Source organism: Prionailurus bengalensis, chromosome A1 (assembly GCF_016509475.1).
Source record: "Prionailurus bengalensis isolate Pbe53 chromosome A1, Fcat_Pben_1.1_paternal_pri, whole genome shotgun sequence".
NCBI classification, from domain to species: Eukaryota; Metazoa; Chordata; class Mammalia; order Carnivora; family Felidae; genus Prionailurus; species Prionailurus bengalensis.
In genome coordinates, this window is record NC_057343.1 from 165,036,713 (window position 1) to 165,054,689 (window position 17,977).

The 17,977-nt window shown below is 37.8% G+C and overlaps 1 protein-coding gene across 1 annotated transcript in view; it reads right to left on the bottom strand.

The window, feature by feature from the left end:
- Positions 1-17,977, bottom strand: part of LOC122491806 — a 123,831-nt gene that overhangs the window by 96,833 nt on the left and 9,021 nt on the right. Inside the window, exons 2-4 of the mRNA XM_043595046.1 lie at positions 13,954-14,045; positions 8,852-11,191; positions 1,590-1,781 (exon numbers count right to left, since the gene is read on the bottom strand). Of these exons, the coding sequence (XP_043450981.1) occupies positions 1,590-1,781; positions 8,852-11,191; positions 13,954-14,045 (2,624 nt within the window). The remainder of the gene's footprint in view (positions 1-1,589; positions 1,782-8,851; positions 11,192-13,953; positions 14,046-17,977) is intronic.

Here is a 17,977-nt window from a genome sequence, read left to right on the forward strand (position 1 = left end):
GTACGGTGGTGTTTTATATAAATATTATCATGATTTTGCCCACATATTTATAGCTAACTTTCAATTCCTAATCTGTGCCAGCATCTAACTCACTCTGGATAAATTACACTGCTGCCTTCAGGAATTCTGCTTGTGTCATTCTGTCAGCTTATCTATAGGAATAGCCTTGAATACTCACTACTGTCTCTATCATAAAGGCACCATTCTCTGCATCACAATTCTTTTGGGTTCCTGGACCCAGTTGTAATGTGTGTGTGTGTTCATGCACACACACGTCCCCGCACCAACAAGGAATTCCCTGGACACCTGGCTGAACATTCCAACACTCTAATCACTGCAGTTGCTTCCTCTGGTTGTCAGTCCCATCTAGGTTACCTAGGGCTTTCCAACAGTCACTTCATTAACATAACAAAAGACACCTTTATTGCTCTCTTATAGGAAATCCTAAGGATTTTAGGAGCTGTGAGCCAGGAAATCCGTATACCAAGACCAACTTTATATAAGGATGAACGTGAATGACCAAATATATATTTTCATATTTCTTATAAATTACAGTATTGCATCAACTCTTTCTCCCTTCCTTCCTTTCTTCCTTTCTTTCTTCCTTCCTTTCTTTCTTTCTTTCTTTCTTTCTTTCTTTCTTTCTTTCTTTCTTTCTCTTTCTTTTTCTTTCTCTCTCTCTCTCCCCCCACCCCTTCCTGTTCCTTCCTTCCTCCCTCTCTCTCTGCCCTCCCTCCCTCCCACACTTCCTTCATTCCTTCCTTTCTTCCTCCTGTCTTTCCTTCCTTCCGTCCCTCTCCCTTTCTTTCTGTGTCTCTTTCTCTTTCTTAATGATGTTTGCTCAGGTTTTCCTATAATTGTTTTTCATGAACAATTGGTATGTTTGTAAATAACCTTCAAATGACAAATGTCTATTACTTACATAACTATCTTCTAACAGCTAGCTGCTAGAATTTTAAAGCCAGATTAGGGGTAGTATGTACTAAATGTACTAATGCTTCCCTCTATTTTCCTTAACTCATATTTTCCCTTCAGTTGTATTACCTCATTGATGACCTACCTTCCATTCTCAGTTACCATTGATTGTGAGACTGGTGTATAATGCTGATTTAATAACACTCTTTACCAAGAGAAACACCATCTCACTAAAATACATATCAATTTAAAGACAATTCCTCATTTTATAAATGTTAAATCAAGAAGAAAACTGTTTCTTTTAATCAAATATACCACCCTTAGCTTTTTACATGATACATATTTTTGTAAGGCAACTCAAATTCTTTGAAGTAGGGGACAAAATTAATTCTGTAAAGAATCCTATAGTTAGTTATTTCAGTCTCTGAAGAGAAGAGTAGCCTTAGTAGGCAGTTGTGTGTGTTTTGGAGGAGATAAATTACCAAGTTGGGATTCTTTAGTGCATAATGAAGAGTTGATTTATTCTAAAAATATCTTTTACATAAAGGCACACAATCACCACATTGCCATGTTCAAACAATAGGGTTTATATCCTGGCGATAAAAGGGAGGGGACTCTGGGCTTCACCTATTGCTTTGCTCTGGCTTTGGAAAAGAAGATGATTTTCTACTTACTGGACCCTTCGGTGATGTTGCTGGTAAATGAACTTTCCCCTGCTGAGCTGCATCTTTTGCCATCTTTGAATTGCTGCCTCCTTCTGGCCCATTGGTCTATTGCTTCTTCTTGGGAACCATCACTGGCCCTTGTACCTCTTGGAGCCAATTCCTGGGATAACTTGCGGAGGCTATTTATTTCCAGATTCCAATCTAAATTAAACCACATGAAGTATGAAAGTGAGACAATATTTCAAGACAGATTTTCAAATATCCCAGTCTGTGTAACAGAATCACTGTAGACTAGAACTAGAATAATTCATTTAACTCTTTCATGATTCACTTTTTAAACTTGTATTACTTAAAAACAAAACCAAAAAACCATACAGATTGAAGGCAGAGGATCACCATGCATTACCTCAGTTGGGTTCAATTCAGTTGATAATCCTTGGGTACCAGCAATATTCCTGATATTATATTAGTTATTCTGGAAGAACAAAGTTCACATAAACTGATAATTATGCCCCCTGAATTCTCAAAAAGAAGATATTACCTGAATTAGTTAAATTACAAAATATGATAAGTCTACTATTGTACTCAAATCCTTTATGGTTTAACTTCTATTAATCACAAGAATGCAAATTTCATGATACTTTTCTTGCTGCATATGTTGGTTTAAAATAAGGAACAGGGGAAAAAATCAAAAATGAATGAGGCTTTGATCATTTTATATTTGAATAAATAACTTGAAATACTTTACATAATTCCAAACTGCTGCCTTCTGTCATCATAAGCTGTGTATTGATTAGAAGCAAGAAAATTACAAATAAATTAATTGCAGTAAAATCAGACTGTAAGTAAACAAGTAACAAAGTAAAATAAAATGAAACCAAAAATAGCAAAGCATATAATACGTACTAAGTAATTCCATAGGCTGGAATTGGTTAAGATTTTACTTATTTTTATTTTTTGATACTGTGTGAAAGGCAAGCAACATCAATTTAAAAAGAGGCCAAATATCAACCTATATTTTTACTCTATCCTTTTTTAAAAAAAATTATTTATTTTGAGACAGAGAGAGGGTGAGCACGAGTGGAAGGGAAGCAGAGAGTAAAGGGAGGGAGAATCCCAAGCAGACTCCACGCTGTCAGTGTAGAGCCCAACACAGGGCCCACTCTCATGAACTTTGAGATGGTGACCTGAGCCAAAATCAAGAGTAGGAAGCTTAACTGGCTGAGTCACCCAGATGCCCCTATTTTTATTCTATTCTAAGGAGCAAATGAGTTTTAAAATTCGGTCTTTGTAAATTAAAATCTGATTTATCAGTATCAAAATTTGTACTTAGAACTATTTAATAAATGGGATATATCCATGAATAAGTGATTTTCTTTTATTCATTCATTCATGTTTATTTAGTTTTGAGAGAGAGAGAGAAAAAGAGAGAGAGAGAAAGACAGAGAGTGAGCAGGGGCGGGGCAGAGAGAGGGAGACACAGAATCCGAAGCAGGCTCCAGGCTCTGAGCTGTCAGCACAGAGCCTGATGTGGGGCTCAAACTCACAAACCATGAGATCATGACTTGAGCTAAAGTCAGATGCTTAACTAATTGAGCTGCCTAGGTGCCCCAATTTTCTTTATTTTATATATAATTATTAATGACCCATTTGATCCACAACAATTTAAATTTCACTTGTCTGGGAGAAGTGGGAAGTAGGAAGAGCCATTATCTAATACCTCTAATTTTCTATAACTCTGCTGTTGACCCCTATCTCTTCCCTAAGAAGTTGGGACAGAAAAATTACATTCATTTTATATTTACTACTGATTTTTATATATTAATTTCCACCCTTACTGGAGCTACATCTATGCACAAGATTACTTTTTGCCTTCTGAATTTTACACAGTGGTGGACTTTTAAAGATGCTCTGGCTATTGTCTCCAATGGTTGCTCTAGTTCCATTTGTTGAGATTTAGAGTCCAGGTCAACTCTGAAGGCATCATGAGATGAGGAGGAGAATTTTCTATATTTGAAAGCAATTCTTTTCTGAAATTGCTGGAGAAAAAAAAAAGTTCTATGAGCCTATGAAACTGTGTGTAATAGAAATATGGCCCTGTGATATCGTGGGGAAAGTTTTCCTCTAACATTTTCTTAGGTACCTAAATGAAAAGACAGTGTGTGCCCTACAGTATGTTTTGAAGTGTCATTTGAGAACCACTGTAATGCCCGCTGAGTGCAAAGCATCACTCCCATTGTCCTGCTTGGTGTCTGTAGAATCTCAGGTTTGCAAAACTATTAGAAGGTAATTTGGTCTAATCATCCTCTAGTTGCTTAAAACACTTCTATGAGATTTCTACCAAGTAGTTATTCATTCTAAGCCTGAACACTTCCCATACTCAAATTTATTACCTGTTTACTCCCTGAATCAGCATAATCCTTAAATATTTCAAACAGATAGAAAGTTTTCACTTGGTGAATTGAATCTATGTCTCAGTAACCTTCATTCACATATAAGCTTCTTCCTCGTTCCATGAGTATCACTTGTTTACTGAGCCTTTCTAGGAATAAGGCAGTGTGCTTGGGGCTGGAACGAAGACACTCAAGTATCTTGAAGGACTCTATTAAAATACACACCATCACTCTGTAGGAACAATATGTTAACCCATTAAAAGACACACTAATGTTTTATCAAGCATGAGTTTAAAAATAGAAAGCTGTTACTTTGGAAGCCAAAGGGTGGTCTACCAACTGAGATGGAGACCAAGGAGAGGAAGATGGTCAGCTGGGAGAAGCCCTGCTGGAAGAAGGCACAGGCATTGAGGCTGGACCCTGGATCTTGGGCCCTGGATTTGCTCATCTACTGAGAAATGCTGAAATGGGTGCCAGTGTGGTAAGTTCCCAGTTTCAATAAAAGTTAGCTTGTTGGAAATTATCCCAAAGGTTGCATTCTGCTACAAGAAAAGGAGTGTTTTCTTTATTAATCTTTTTAAGTCTAGAGCTTGGCATGGACCTTGGAACCACAAACTTTCTCAGAGCTGCCATACTCTATACCATTTGCCTTGGTGTTAGCTTCTAGGATCACTCTTTCCTTGCAACACAGCAAGTTAAACTATCTTAAACATACATGTAAGTTTTATGTCATATGTAAAGGGCTATTTAATTGTAAATATTTCTATGCCATGTAAATGTCATTTAATCCTTCTCATTCTCTCCTTGTCATTCTCTCAGAGTACCCTAATTTTTGTTTCTTCATTAAAATATATTATGATACAGAATTTTGGTTCTTTGGCAGAGTTCTTAAAGATACATTTCAGTCCATTTACCGCTGAAGAAATGAGGTCCTGAGAAACTTCTTTATCCAAGAATGTATAGACTTGACTTGGCAGAGGAAGAACCCAGAATTTAGTTTTAAGAGTTTCAGACTGGTACCCTTTCCTTTATATCACTGGTTTTTTTTGTTTGTTTGTTTTGTTTTTTTTTTTTTTATACCTTCCACCATCTACCCATCCCCACCTGCTCTCTTCTGTCTAGTTCAGAGATCATAGACTGTTTAGTCTATACTTTGTCTTAAAAAGTCTTATGGTATAGAGATTCATATGTATACATACATATGTATATATATGTGTATATATGTATATATATGAATATACATATATATAAATTCAAAACTAAATACTTATAAAATATTATAAATATATTTATTATAAATACAAAAGTTCAGATCTCCAGCTCTCTTGAAAAACCAAAAGACCTGGCTGTACTGGACCTGTGTTCTCATTCCCTCAGGATAGAGCTCCCTCTAGGTCACCAACACTCCATTATTTCTCACATAGCCTGCTTTACTCATTTACATGATCTTCCTGGCTCCTGTAAGCAGTCCAGATTGTGACAGCTAATCTAGGTAATTCGCAAGCACACACACAGATGGGAGGAAGGAACTACATAATACAGATCTTCTTCGACTTATGATAGGGTTCTGTCCTGATAAACTCATTGTAAACTGAAAATGTCGTAAGTCCGAACTGCATTTAATGCACCCAACCTACTGAATATCACAGCTTAGCCCAATTTACTATAGGTGTGCTCAGAATACTCACTTAACCTACAGTTGGGCAAAGTCCTCTCACACAAAACCTCTTTTATAACTAATGAACAAGATTACCTCTTGCCTTCTTTGAATATCTCACATAATTTATTGAATACCATACTGAAAATAATAGAATGGCTGTATGGGTTCAGAATGGTTTTAACCTTGTGACCATGTGTCTGCTGGGAGCTGCGGCTGCCACTGCCCAGCGTCAAGAGAGAGTGTGGTGCCACAAAGCACTAGTTGGGAAAAGATCAAATTCAAAATTTGAAGTACAGTTTCTACTAAACATATATCCCTTCTGTACCATGCTTAAATTGAAAAATTTACATTGAACTACTGTAAGTCAGGGACTGTCTGTATTATAGTCAGCACTCATGGTAGGCATTCTTAATCTGAGGTATGTGGATAGAATCTGAGGAGTTCGAGGACCCTTCTGAAAAGTTAGGCATCAGTTTATGCCTATGTCAAATTTATAATTTTCTAGTGAAACAGTATAAAGATGTTCTTGTTCCTCAAAGCAATCCACACCCTGAAAAGATTATAAAATCCTGGCCTGAAGTATCAATAGTATAATAACAACAATATTGAATAAAGTATAAAAATAACGCTCTAGGAGAGTCAAGTCCGTGCAAAAATTTATAGATTTAAATGTCCTTTAATACAAACATTTAAATTTCTGAAGCATTTCCCTATTTTTTGTTTGTTTTTGTATGTGAAAATAGAGTTTTGCACAAGGAAACATGATATGAGTTCCCTGAATCCTTTCGTTCAGCAAATATCCATGGAGTGCCTACTCTACAGGACAAGCACTGTTCTGGTGTTGTGAATACAGCAATGATCAGAACAGAAAAAAAAAAAATATCCATGCCCTCATGACTACATTCTTGTGGGAGAAGACAGAACAAATAAACTAGTAAAATACATGGTATATTAAAAGGTGGGGTTACCTAGGTGGCTCAGTCGGTTAAGCATCAACTTTAGCTCAGGTCATGATCTTGGGGTTCATGGGTTCCAATCCTGCATCTGGCTCTCTGCTGTTAGTGCAGAGCCTGCTTCAGATCTTCTCTCTCTGCCTCTCTGCCCCTTCCCTGTGTTCTCTCTCAAAATAAATAAACATTAAAAAAAAGAAGGTGAAAGTAGTGTGTATAAAGTAAAACAGAAGAGGGATAGATTACACCTGGGCTGGAATGGACAGTGCTCCAATTGCAGTTTTCTTTCTTTTTTAGTTTTTCCACATTAAATTTTTTTTACTTATTTTTGAGACAGAGAGAGAGAGAGAGAGAGAGAGAGAGAGAGAGAGAGAGAGAGAGAGACCAAGCAGGGGAGGGACAGACAGAGAGGGAGACACAGAATCCGAAGCAGGCTCCAGGCTCTGAGCTGTCAGCACAGCCCAACATGGGGCTTGAACTCATGAATCGCGAGATCATAACCTGAGCCAAAGTCTGATGCTTAACCGACTGGTTCCCCCAGCAGCCCCTCCAATTGCAGTCTTAAGTTGAGTGGTGTGAGAAGGCCTCACTGAGAACTGAGAAGGTACCATGTCAAAAACTTCAAGGGATGAGAATGAACAATGTGGGCAAATGGGGGAAGAGTGGTCTAGGTAGTGGGAGCAGTCCAAGCAAAGGATGCATTGTAGGATCTTGCCTGGCAGGTTCTAGCAACTCAAGGAAGTCAATGTGGCTGCAACAGAATGATCCAGGGGAAGAGGAGTAAAGGGGCAAAAGGGAGAGTTGTAGGAGCACCTTTTGATGAACCACAGTAACAAGGAACTGGTAGCTGCAATTGTTCACCAAATGAGACAACCTCAAAGTCTATTGAAGTACAGCATCAGCTCTGGGGGAATTACAACTTGAATTATTAACTTACAAGGAAATAGGCCTTGTTGGGGGAGGCAGTCCAGGGAGGAGAATGACCATGGGGGAAGGAGAGCCAGCCTGGGAGGGAGATTTTTTCATGTGAGCAACACATCTGTTCTGGGAGACACAAGGTCTCTTATTTCAGGTCTGCCTCTTGCTGACTCAAATAATTATGGACTGAAGAAAACATTGGGGTTAATGCCATTGATCCTGTTATCTGGGGGTATGTCGATGCTGGGAAGCAGTCTCTGTGACTGATGGATCTTTGCTTTAGGGTGTTCATATTAAGCAGGCGACCGTACAGCATTTGTGTTGTTTTAGGACATTTATCCTCTATACAGTAAATTCATGTTTTATACCAATGCTTACATAACTGTGCTTTCTGTATTTTATTTCTACTTCTAAATTGTATTAATTCTATTTAAAAATTAGGGATGGAACAACAAAGAAGAGATAGTTTCATCATTCCAAGTCTCATTTCTGGACATATCAGGCATGTTACTGGAGGTTTGGAAGGAAGTTTTTGCTAGTTCAAGATGTATTTTAATATATAATGTGGAATAATGCTAACATAGAATATAAAATATTTATGACTTATTGAGGAAAAACAACAAGGGCCTTCTGTGAAGTGACCAAAATGATAGAATGTCGACCCAAGATTGAAAGCAGATAGGGCAGTATTATGTACTTAGAAAAGAGCTTCTATTTTAGCCCTCTTGAGGTCTGGAGAACTGCTGGGTTCTATCAATGTTTTGAGCAGGGTCAACCAATGCACAAGGGAGGACAGAGGTCTGCTTGAGGTCTGACACCCCATAGATAGCTCAATCAGGATTAGCCATGGCCGTTTCTGGTTTTTGTCCTTTGCTTTGATTACTATTCCACATGGCCTCCTGAAATATGTATACCATCCTTCTGCAACGCCACAGCAAGGTTTAAGAACACATTTTATCAAAAACATATTCTTTCTATTATAAATATGCTTAGTTTGCAAGAAGGAAAGAAATGGTAGATTATTTAAGACTGGCAAAAGGCTAACGTTTCCTACAAAATTGATTTGGCAATACATCAACCTTTTAAAGAGAAATTGATTTTTTAAAAACTTTATATTAAACCGCAGCCTGGGTGATTTTGTTATGCACTATTTATGGGTGGGGTAGGTGATAATGTAAGGAAGCAGGGTGATATATGCTTGCCCATATTCATCTAATTCTAAAATACTCAATATATCTTTAGCAATAAAGCAAAAATCCCAAGCAATAAAAAAAGCCCTCACGTTAAGACTTTCCAAAGCTCAAACATGGAAAAACAATGAAAGTTAAAGATTCTATATAGCCAATGTACCTGTCAAGGCTTTCTGCTTCCGAGGCGACAGCAATATGTCTATTTGGTGATAGTAAGTTTCCTTTGGGTCATTTTTATCTCCTTCAAAATCTGGCTTTGTTGATGCAATCCTTTGGTACTCTGCTGGCTCCTCTTTAAAACTGGTTAGTCCGAGGCCTTTGTCATCTTGGTTGCCATATTGGTCTGCATCATTGGTCAGTGTCTTCTCAATAAACAGATTATCTGCAGCACATTCTGTGCAGTTGAACTCAGTGGTGTTTGGCAAATCCATTTGGAAACAGACTTCATTGTGGTTCTCATTTGATAGGCCTTCAAAATCTGTATGGCATGCATTCTTTACCACTGGCATTATTTCGAATTTGTCTTTTTCACCATTTCCCAGGGAGCTGGGTGAGTCTTTAGGATTTTTTATTCCCATGGGACAATTAGAATAAACCGTGCCTCCTTTATCATTATGAATAATTAATCTTTGCTCTAATTCATCAGTTATTAAGGTCATGACTAGCTCTGTTGTTTTGCTGAGCATTGCTATCTCTGGATGACCTGTCTGGGATTTTGTTTGACTGCATTCCACAGTGCTATGGCTGTTCCTGTTGAGTGGGCTGCTGGCAGAGAGGCTGCTGGAGGATTCAGGACTGAGAGTTGGACATCGTGTACTTTTCATTTCCAGTAGTTGCTGTGCGTTTGTACGAGAGTCACTATGTAAAGCGGCCTTGGTAAAGTCTCTGTCAATCATATCAATATGCTCTTCCTCACAGGTTTTCAAAAGTTCAGCACAATGATTAAAAGAAAATGTATCCCCAGGGACTTCTTTCACTTCTGATTGTCTGGTGGCCCAGTGGGATGGGCTGAATGAGGTGGAAGGCTTCAGAACATTTTGACTGGAAGGCAAAGATAAAGAACTTGATTCCTCACAACAATCTGCAGTTGGAATTTTGCTGCCTTTGCAGTAAGTGCTGGCTGCTTTTTCTCCTACCACTTGCCCGCTCAGAGAAGATGAAGAACAGAAGTCAGAATCTTTGCCATCTTGAACTGGGAAGATGTCAGTAATGGCACTTGGCAAATAATTTATTCCTTCTGGGCTTTGCCGTGTACATGAGTCTGATGTGATATTTTCTGGTATATCGAAGACGAGTTTTCTCTCTCTATCCACATCCTTCAGATCCTCAAAAGGCATGCTACTTAAGTCTGTATCACTTAAACTTGTGGTCTTTAGGGTACCTTGTGAAATAGGAGGAATGTTTTTGAGAAGAGTCTCAGCCTCAGAGAAATTTTTCTTGTTGAGGATGTTCTGACCAATTTTAAAGTCCTTCTGCTGAGACATGGCAGATTCTACCTCACAGTCATCTAAAACTGAAGATAGTGAGTCAGGCTTAGTCTTCTCCCTCTCAGGGGTTGAGCACAGAAACTCCACCTCTCTATCAACATTCTTCTCCTTCTGGATGGCACACACAATAGGAGGAGAGACAGGAGAACAGTCTGAACTCTGATGCTTGTTCTCAAGCTTCCACTTTTCAGGGCACCTAATATCAGACTGTAGAGAAGACCTGGAACATTCTTCAGTAGTGTGATCGGAGGAAATGTTTCTGTATTTAGCTCTTTTCCCCCTTCTTTTAGGATAAGCTATATTAATTAATATATTCTGTTTCTTACTCATGTATTTAACTTTAATTTCTTTTCCTACAATGCTTACTTTTAGTGAAGGTCTCCCTTTTCTGGCAACTTCTCCTTCAGATTCAGATGGCAACTCAGGTTTTAGTTCTTCTACTAACATATTCCTGTATATAGAAGAGCAGCTTCTAGAAGTATAGCATCTCTGACTGTGTCTGGAAAAGTAATGCTGATGACATTTTGGACATCTCCTTTTTGTTGGGAACTGCATTCCTGTTTTACAGAAAAATCTATTCTTGATTTCTACTTGCACACTGAAAGCCCCACATTTCACTTCTGTAATAATTTTGCCTTTTGCTGGTTTAAAGGCTTCTACTGTGTTTGGGAAATCCTGCAGTATGGTTTTTTCTGATAATGATTCTTTACAGTCATTAAACGTGGCCACTGACAACACTTTGTCTCGTTGATGAGAAATGGATGATGGAGGATCATCATTCTCCTTCTCCCTACTTATTTTGCTGTCAGATGAAAGTTGTTTATTATCTTTAGGGAGGAAAAGTGAATTCTGTTTTCCATTCACAGAAGCAGATGTATGCTCATCTCCCTTTTCCTTAGATTTCCCTAACGCCCTAATCTGATGAAACTTGACTTCTGGGGTGTCTCTTTTGACTTCCTTTTCACGATCTTTTATATTTTTTTGGTATACCTGATTAGCAGGTTGAGGTTCACCTAAACAAGAAGAAAAAAAAAAGGAAGAAAGAAAGAAGAAAAATATTTTCTGTGTCCTTTTGAAGAGCAGATGGGATGCAAATTCTTGGGTACAATTCCATGCATATTCTTTGTAATTTGAGTAACATTTTTCATTCATTTCTTTTTTTTTTAATTTTTTTTCAACGTTTTTATTTATTTTTTGGGGGACAGAGAGAGACAGAGCATGAACGGGCGAGGGGCAGAGAGAGAGGGAGACACAGAATCGGAAACAGGCTCCAGGCTCTGAGCCATCAGCCCAGAGCCTGACGCGGGGCTCGAACTCACGGACCGTGAGATCGTGACCTGGCTGAAGTCGGACGCTTAACCGACTGCGCCACCCAGGCGCCCCTACATTTTTCATTCATTTCTAGTATGCAAAGATATTTTCCACAAAAATTCATTTCTAATAAATATCTCCTTTTAAATCAATTATCTTAGAATACAGAATATTGCTAGGTAGTTCTAGGAAATAAGAATGTAATCAAAGTTTATTCTAAAACAGAGACTTCCAGGGGTGCCTGGGTGGCTCAGTCAGTTGGGAGACAGACTTCAGCTCAGCTCATGATCTCGCGGTTCAGTTCATGAGTTCGAGCCCTGCTTCAGGCTCTGTGCTGACAGCTCAGAGCCTGGAGCCTGTTTTGGATTCTGTGTCTCCCTGTCTCTCTGCCCCTCCCCCACTCATCCTTTGTCTTTCTCCCAGAAATAAACAAACATTAAAAAAAAAATTAAAACAGAGACTTCCAAAATGGGTGAAATGAAAATTTCAGAGCAAACTTACGCAAATAAATTTTGAGACTTCTTGATAAAGAGTAAGTTACCATGTTCAAGTATTTGAACATGGCATTATAATGCTACAGGCTAAATCAAGCCTGATCTAATTTGAGAAGGTACAACAAATAAAGAGATCCAAGTATGGGTTATAAACAGCCTTTTAAACAGGTCTGATAGTTACCTTTGCCCAGGGTAGGATTGTTGTTTTTTTTTTTTTGTTTGTTTGTTTGTTTGTTTGTTTTTATAGGACAGAGAAGGTATCCTAGTATTGTCAGATACTCTCATTTTCCAGGAGAAGAACTAGAGTCTGGATTTATTATATTGTGAAATCTCCTAATTTCTAAGGATGGTCTCACATTTTAAAAAACCCTCTATAGATGGAGGCTAATATATTTAGGGACCAGCTTTGGCCCTGGAACTGCCAGCTGGCAAGCTTTACTCTCTACTTTATAATTTTAGGATGTTTTGCTTAAAAAATTTGTGAACCTGAGCTTGAAGTAGCAGATCTTAGGTAAAAAAAAAAGTAAACATGGGTGTGGGAGGGAGGGGAGGGTGGGTGATGGGTATTGAGGAGGGCACCTGTTGGGATGAGCACTGGGTGTTGTATGGAAACCAATTTGACAATAAATTTCATATTAAAAAAATAAAAAATAAAAATAAAATGTATACTTTTTAACTCTTGAACAGTGAACAAAATGCAAAGATCTCATATCTTTGAAACTACATCTGAAAGAGAGTATTGGGAAAGGCAAAGAAAGAATGGGCAACAAACAGATAGTGATGTCATGGAAATCTATGAACCAGGTCTCCACAGAGATAATTTTAATAAGGTGATTAAGCTAAAAGTTGGAAAAGATTATTTATAATTATTATTTTTTTAATGTTTATTCATTTTTGAGAGAGAGAGGCAGAACATGAGCTGGGGAAGGGGAGAGAGAGAGAGGGAGATGGAGAATCTGAAGCAGGCTCCAGGTTCTTTGCTGACACAGGGTTCGAACTCACTAACCATGAGATCATGACCTGAGCTGAAGTCAGACGTTTAACCGACTGAGCCACCCAGGCGGCCCTCTAATGATTTAAAATGCTTTCTCAATTTGGCTATGAAGCTATGATTTTATATATACCTACATATTTTAGTAAAGATATTTATAAAAATACTTACATAAAGAGTAAAAAATTATCATTAATGAGAAAAAGAATAACATCCTACCAAAGTTTGGCTAGAGGTGGCATAGAAGTATGGGGTGCAGAAATAGAATTGCTGTTTCAGAATCAAATAAAGATTCGTAGGTTTAGGAATCACAACTTTCCAACTTTAGGTTCTCAAACACGCTGGGGTTCCACTGAGTTACCATTTGCCTCTCTTCTAGTCTGAGGGAATGACTTTTCTCAAGGCAAGTACTGAAACAGTTCCCAGTGGTCTGCTTACAATCTGAGAGCTGTAATGCAGAAATCATGGAAGAAAAGACGTGGAAACATGTCTCTCTAAAGCCTATTTATAATACACCATGTATATTATAGCAATTTATATACTAGTGGACTGCCTTCCAAAACTATAGATTACAATTTATTCTTAAAATAACACCCTCACGCCAAGAACAGTTCAGTTTATAGCCTTTTTCAATTTTATAATTTTACAGTTTATAGCCTCTTTCAACTGACTGTAGTTCAATTTCTATGAGTAGCAAGACAGAACTGAGGTAGTTATATAATAATCCACTGATAACAGATTCTAAGAATAGAATTCTTCATATTCTTTGTCTGAATATTTTTATTTAAATTTTTATTCATAATATATGCCATTAATAATGAATGCAGATGTTTATACATAACAACCGATCAAACTTCTAAATCATTTTATTACACTTCTATGCATTTGTCTTCCTACTTTTATAGACATTCTGTGATACATAAAATACGTGGCTGCGTTCATTTTATATATACTTATAAAACCAATGAATTAGACTTACATACTGTGGGATTCAGGATTTTCCAATTTTTATAGGCTTTTCTTCTTTTCCTCTTCATTTTGGGGAGCTGAGCATCTTCAGCTTTCACTGTCCTTTAAAAGCATAAAATGCAAAGTTATTTTCTACTCAGAATTAGGTTTAGTAAAATTCCTAACAACTCATTTGCCAGCTTGAAACATAATATCATTTTCGGGTATCCAATAGTATTCTCCTTCAAATATATTTTATTACTATAATTATATTTTCTATCCTGTTTAATTCTATTTAACCAATTTTCATCTATGCCAACTATTTAGAGTCCATTATTATATACCATGTGAATATTCAAACATATATTTCTTCACATGTGTAGATATTTAGGATGTAAGTTATAAAATTATATTCTGCTTCATTGATTATTCTTATACTCCAACTTTTCTTAGCCTAGTAGAAATATCTATTTTTTGTGAAGTTGACCTAAATTCATTATCATCATATTTGTAGCCCTGCTAAATTAAGTAGGGTAGGGAGATTGTTTGCCACCATTACATTATCTCCACATACCCTATATTTAAAGAAAAGATTAGATACACACTCTATAGTCTCTGTAGAAGAATGAATTATTTGTAGAAGATAAAATTAATTCTGTACCTTTCTTGTGGAACAAATGGTATTTTTCCTGTTGATGATGTCTTAATAAAAAGTATTAGGGAAGATACTTGGGAGAGACATAGCCTATAACTTCCCCACTATCACCTCAGTAGTTATCTGCCTGTGCTTAGAGCTAAGCCTGATTCAGTTGCTTTCCTTTTAGAGGATTAAACTGTCTGCAGAGATGTGAAGAGAAATAGCTTCACTCTAAAGCAGTTTGTTTTGCGTGTATTAGGTAGACTGTGCCTTTGGACACCTCAGCAGAACAGCTCAACTTTTATCTGTTTTACAGGTAACTAAAAAAAAAAGGGGGGGGGCTGTTTTGTGACCAGTTTTGGCAAATTTTATTTAAATTCTTCTTAACTCATCTCTCTCCTCAAAATCCCCTATATCATTGTATGTGATGATTTCAAATCACTTTTCCTCTAGAAACTCTCAAAATCTCATAATTTTCTGAAAATTCTTTTTCCTGAGGCAACCTTTTTTATACAGAGCCATTGACACTCTTTTGGCGTGTTCCAATTATCCTTTCTATTCTCTGCTCCAATATGCACAATTAAGTTCCTATGGCTGACTAAGCAAGCAATAATCCTTTATTCTTAGAAGACCAACATGGGGGTTGGGTGGGGGAGAGGATTACAAACATGTAATTAATATCTTTCTTGTTTTTTAATCCCTGTCTTATACATAAAGGGTTTTCTAATCTAAAAAAAAAAAATTGCTTCAAAAGCACTTGACTGGGTTATTGATTATTTCTCTATGGTCCCATATAGTTTGAACAGCGAAATGTAGGCGGCTGCACTGTGTTTAGTACAGAGTACTCTGGGCTTTGACTCAGAAGATCTTGGTTGTGGTCTGGCTCTGCTGTTTACTCAGGGCAGGTCATGAAATTTCTGTGAGGCTGTTTCCTTTGTCTCTGAGATGGAAATGGTAGCAAATTTCACCTTACAGAATTGTCTTGAAGAAACAACTGAAATGTGTGATAAATGGTTCCAGTCAAACTTCATCATTCTTAACTTTATATTGGAGAATATATACATATCTGTTAGACACACGCATTTGTATTGAGCACCTGACATTGGGAGAATATCTGTGACGTCCGAGCTGCAAATGAATGCTTAGATAAAGCTGATCAAACCATAAACTCTTTTTGAGCCAGAATATCTAAATGTTCAAGATCATCACATTCAAAATTCTCATTTTGCAGGGGAGAAGCTGATACTCAGAGAATCCTTGTTTCCTATATCACACTAATAGTGGCAATTGAAGACTAGAACCCAGGCTGTTGGGACTTAGGCTAATTCTGTCTTTGAGCAGATATACAAGGTATATAGATGCCGTGAGATTGCTTCTGATCATACAGAGCAAATTTTATAATTAGTTTGCACTTTACCTCAGAGCATGACAACTTTGATCCAGGAAATTAAATGTACTGCTGAATATTGAATATTCAGGCACAGTGCCTGACACAATAGGCACCTAATAAATATGTATGACCAAGTGAATTAGATGGATAGCTCAGTTTGTATCAAATTATGTTTTTAATGATGTCTTCTTATATTTCTGAATGTATTCTTTCCTTTTACTGTGTATTAATTTGTTGATCATTAATAAAAGTCTATTTTAAGAAGACCTTTTTTTAAAGTTTATTTATTGATTTTGAGAGACAGAGCATGCACGTGCAAGCTTGCATGGACACAAGCGGGGGAGGGGCAGAGAGAGGGAGTGAGAGAATCCCAAGTAGGCTCCATGCACTGCCAGTGCAGAGCCCCACACAGGGCTCAATCCCACAAACTCTGAATCCCTGACCTAAGCTGAAATCAAGAGTTGGACACCTAACTGACTGAGCCACCCAGGTGCCCCAAGATCAACTTTAAAATAAACACACTGGGGCGCCTGGGTGGCTCAGTTGGTTAAGCGTCTGACTTCGGCTCAGGTCATGATCTTGCGGTCCGTGAGTTCGAGCCCCGCATGGGGCTCTGTGCTGACAGCCTGGAGCCTGTTTCAGATTCTGTGTCTCCCTCTCTCTCTGACCCTCCCCCTGTTCATGCTCTGTCTCTCTGTGTCTCAAAAATAAATAAACGTTAAAAAAAATAAAATAAATACATTGCTTGTCTTTTTCCCCACTAGATATCTCTTGCTCTGTACTTCCGTAAGAGGTACCTAAGATAATGGTGGTGACATAATTGATATATAATTGATACAAGTCCCACAAGCAGTCTGGGGGGGGGTGGTCTACAAATTCTACTTTACTTAAATGGCAGCAAATATTTCCCTCATTTGATGGTTAAACAGGGTATAGCTACAACAACATGGTCTAAACTGAGCTTGAACAAAATGAAGAGTGGGAGAAGATGTTCCTAATAAATTTATTCACAGGGAGGGTGCTTGCTTAGAACACCAGAAAGCAGGGGCACCAAAGTTTTAAAAGATTAAAGAATTTGATATTTGATATTTCAAAAACTTCAGAGCAGTTATCACTGGGAAAATCAGAATATTGTTGGATTTCCTTACACATGGTGTAGAATTTTTAATTTCACATAGAGACATCACAATCATTCCAGTGCTTTCCTACAATGATTTAATAATATTTGCATATTTCCTATCTCTAAAACAAGTATATCACACTTGTTTTTCTAACCTCCAATCCCTTCTCTTCTTCCCGTGCTCTCCTTAAAGATCAGGACACATGATCAGAGGAAATAGAAGCCAACTGAAATTCTGCTTTCCAATACTAAACTGCCAACTTCTTTGATTTGCATCAGATACTATCAAATCTCTCTTATGTGGAAGATGAAATGGGCCTAAGGACCATTTTCCTGCAGTCATTCCCCTCCTCTCTTGCAGTGGCCATTTCTGTCTTCTGTTACATCATTCTCGTGTCAGAGTACAGACATTCCCTCACCACTCCATCTATTGTCACATGCCTCGCTTCACCTTTACAGCAACACATCTTGAAGGAGTTGCCTATATGTTCTGATTCTTCTTTCTCTCCTCACATCATTTCCCAAACCCACTCCAAGCAGTCTATTAAATTCCTACCCCGTTGGGATCACTCTTGTCCCAGTCACCAGTGACATCCATATTGCCAACGCCAGTAGTCACTTCTCTGTGGTCAGGTTATTCACACTTTTAGCAGAATTTGACACAATCATTCTATTCTTCTTTACTCCTTTCTTTAGATTCCATGGTGCCACACTCTCCTGGTCCTTGTCTTGCTCCACTGACCATTCTCTCTTAGACACTTTTGCTGGGTCTTCCCTTGCTCAGTCTCTAATCTTTGGCATCCTCAGGGTTCTTTGTGCCTTTTCATGACCTCTCTCCCTAGGAAATCTCAACCATATCATGGCTTTAAAACTATCTATATAGATGATTCTATAGATTCATAGTTCTA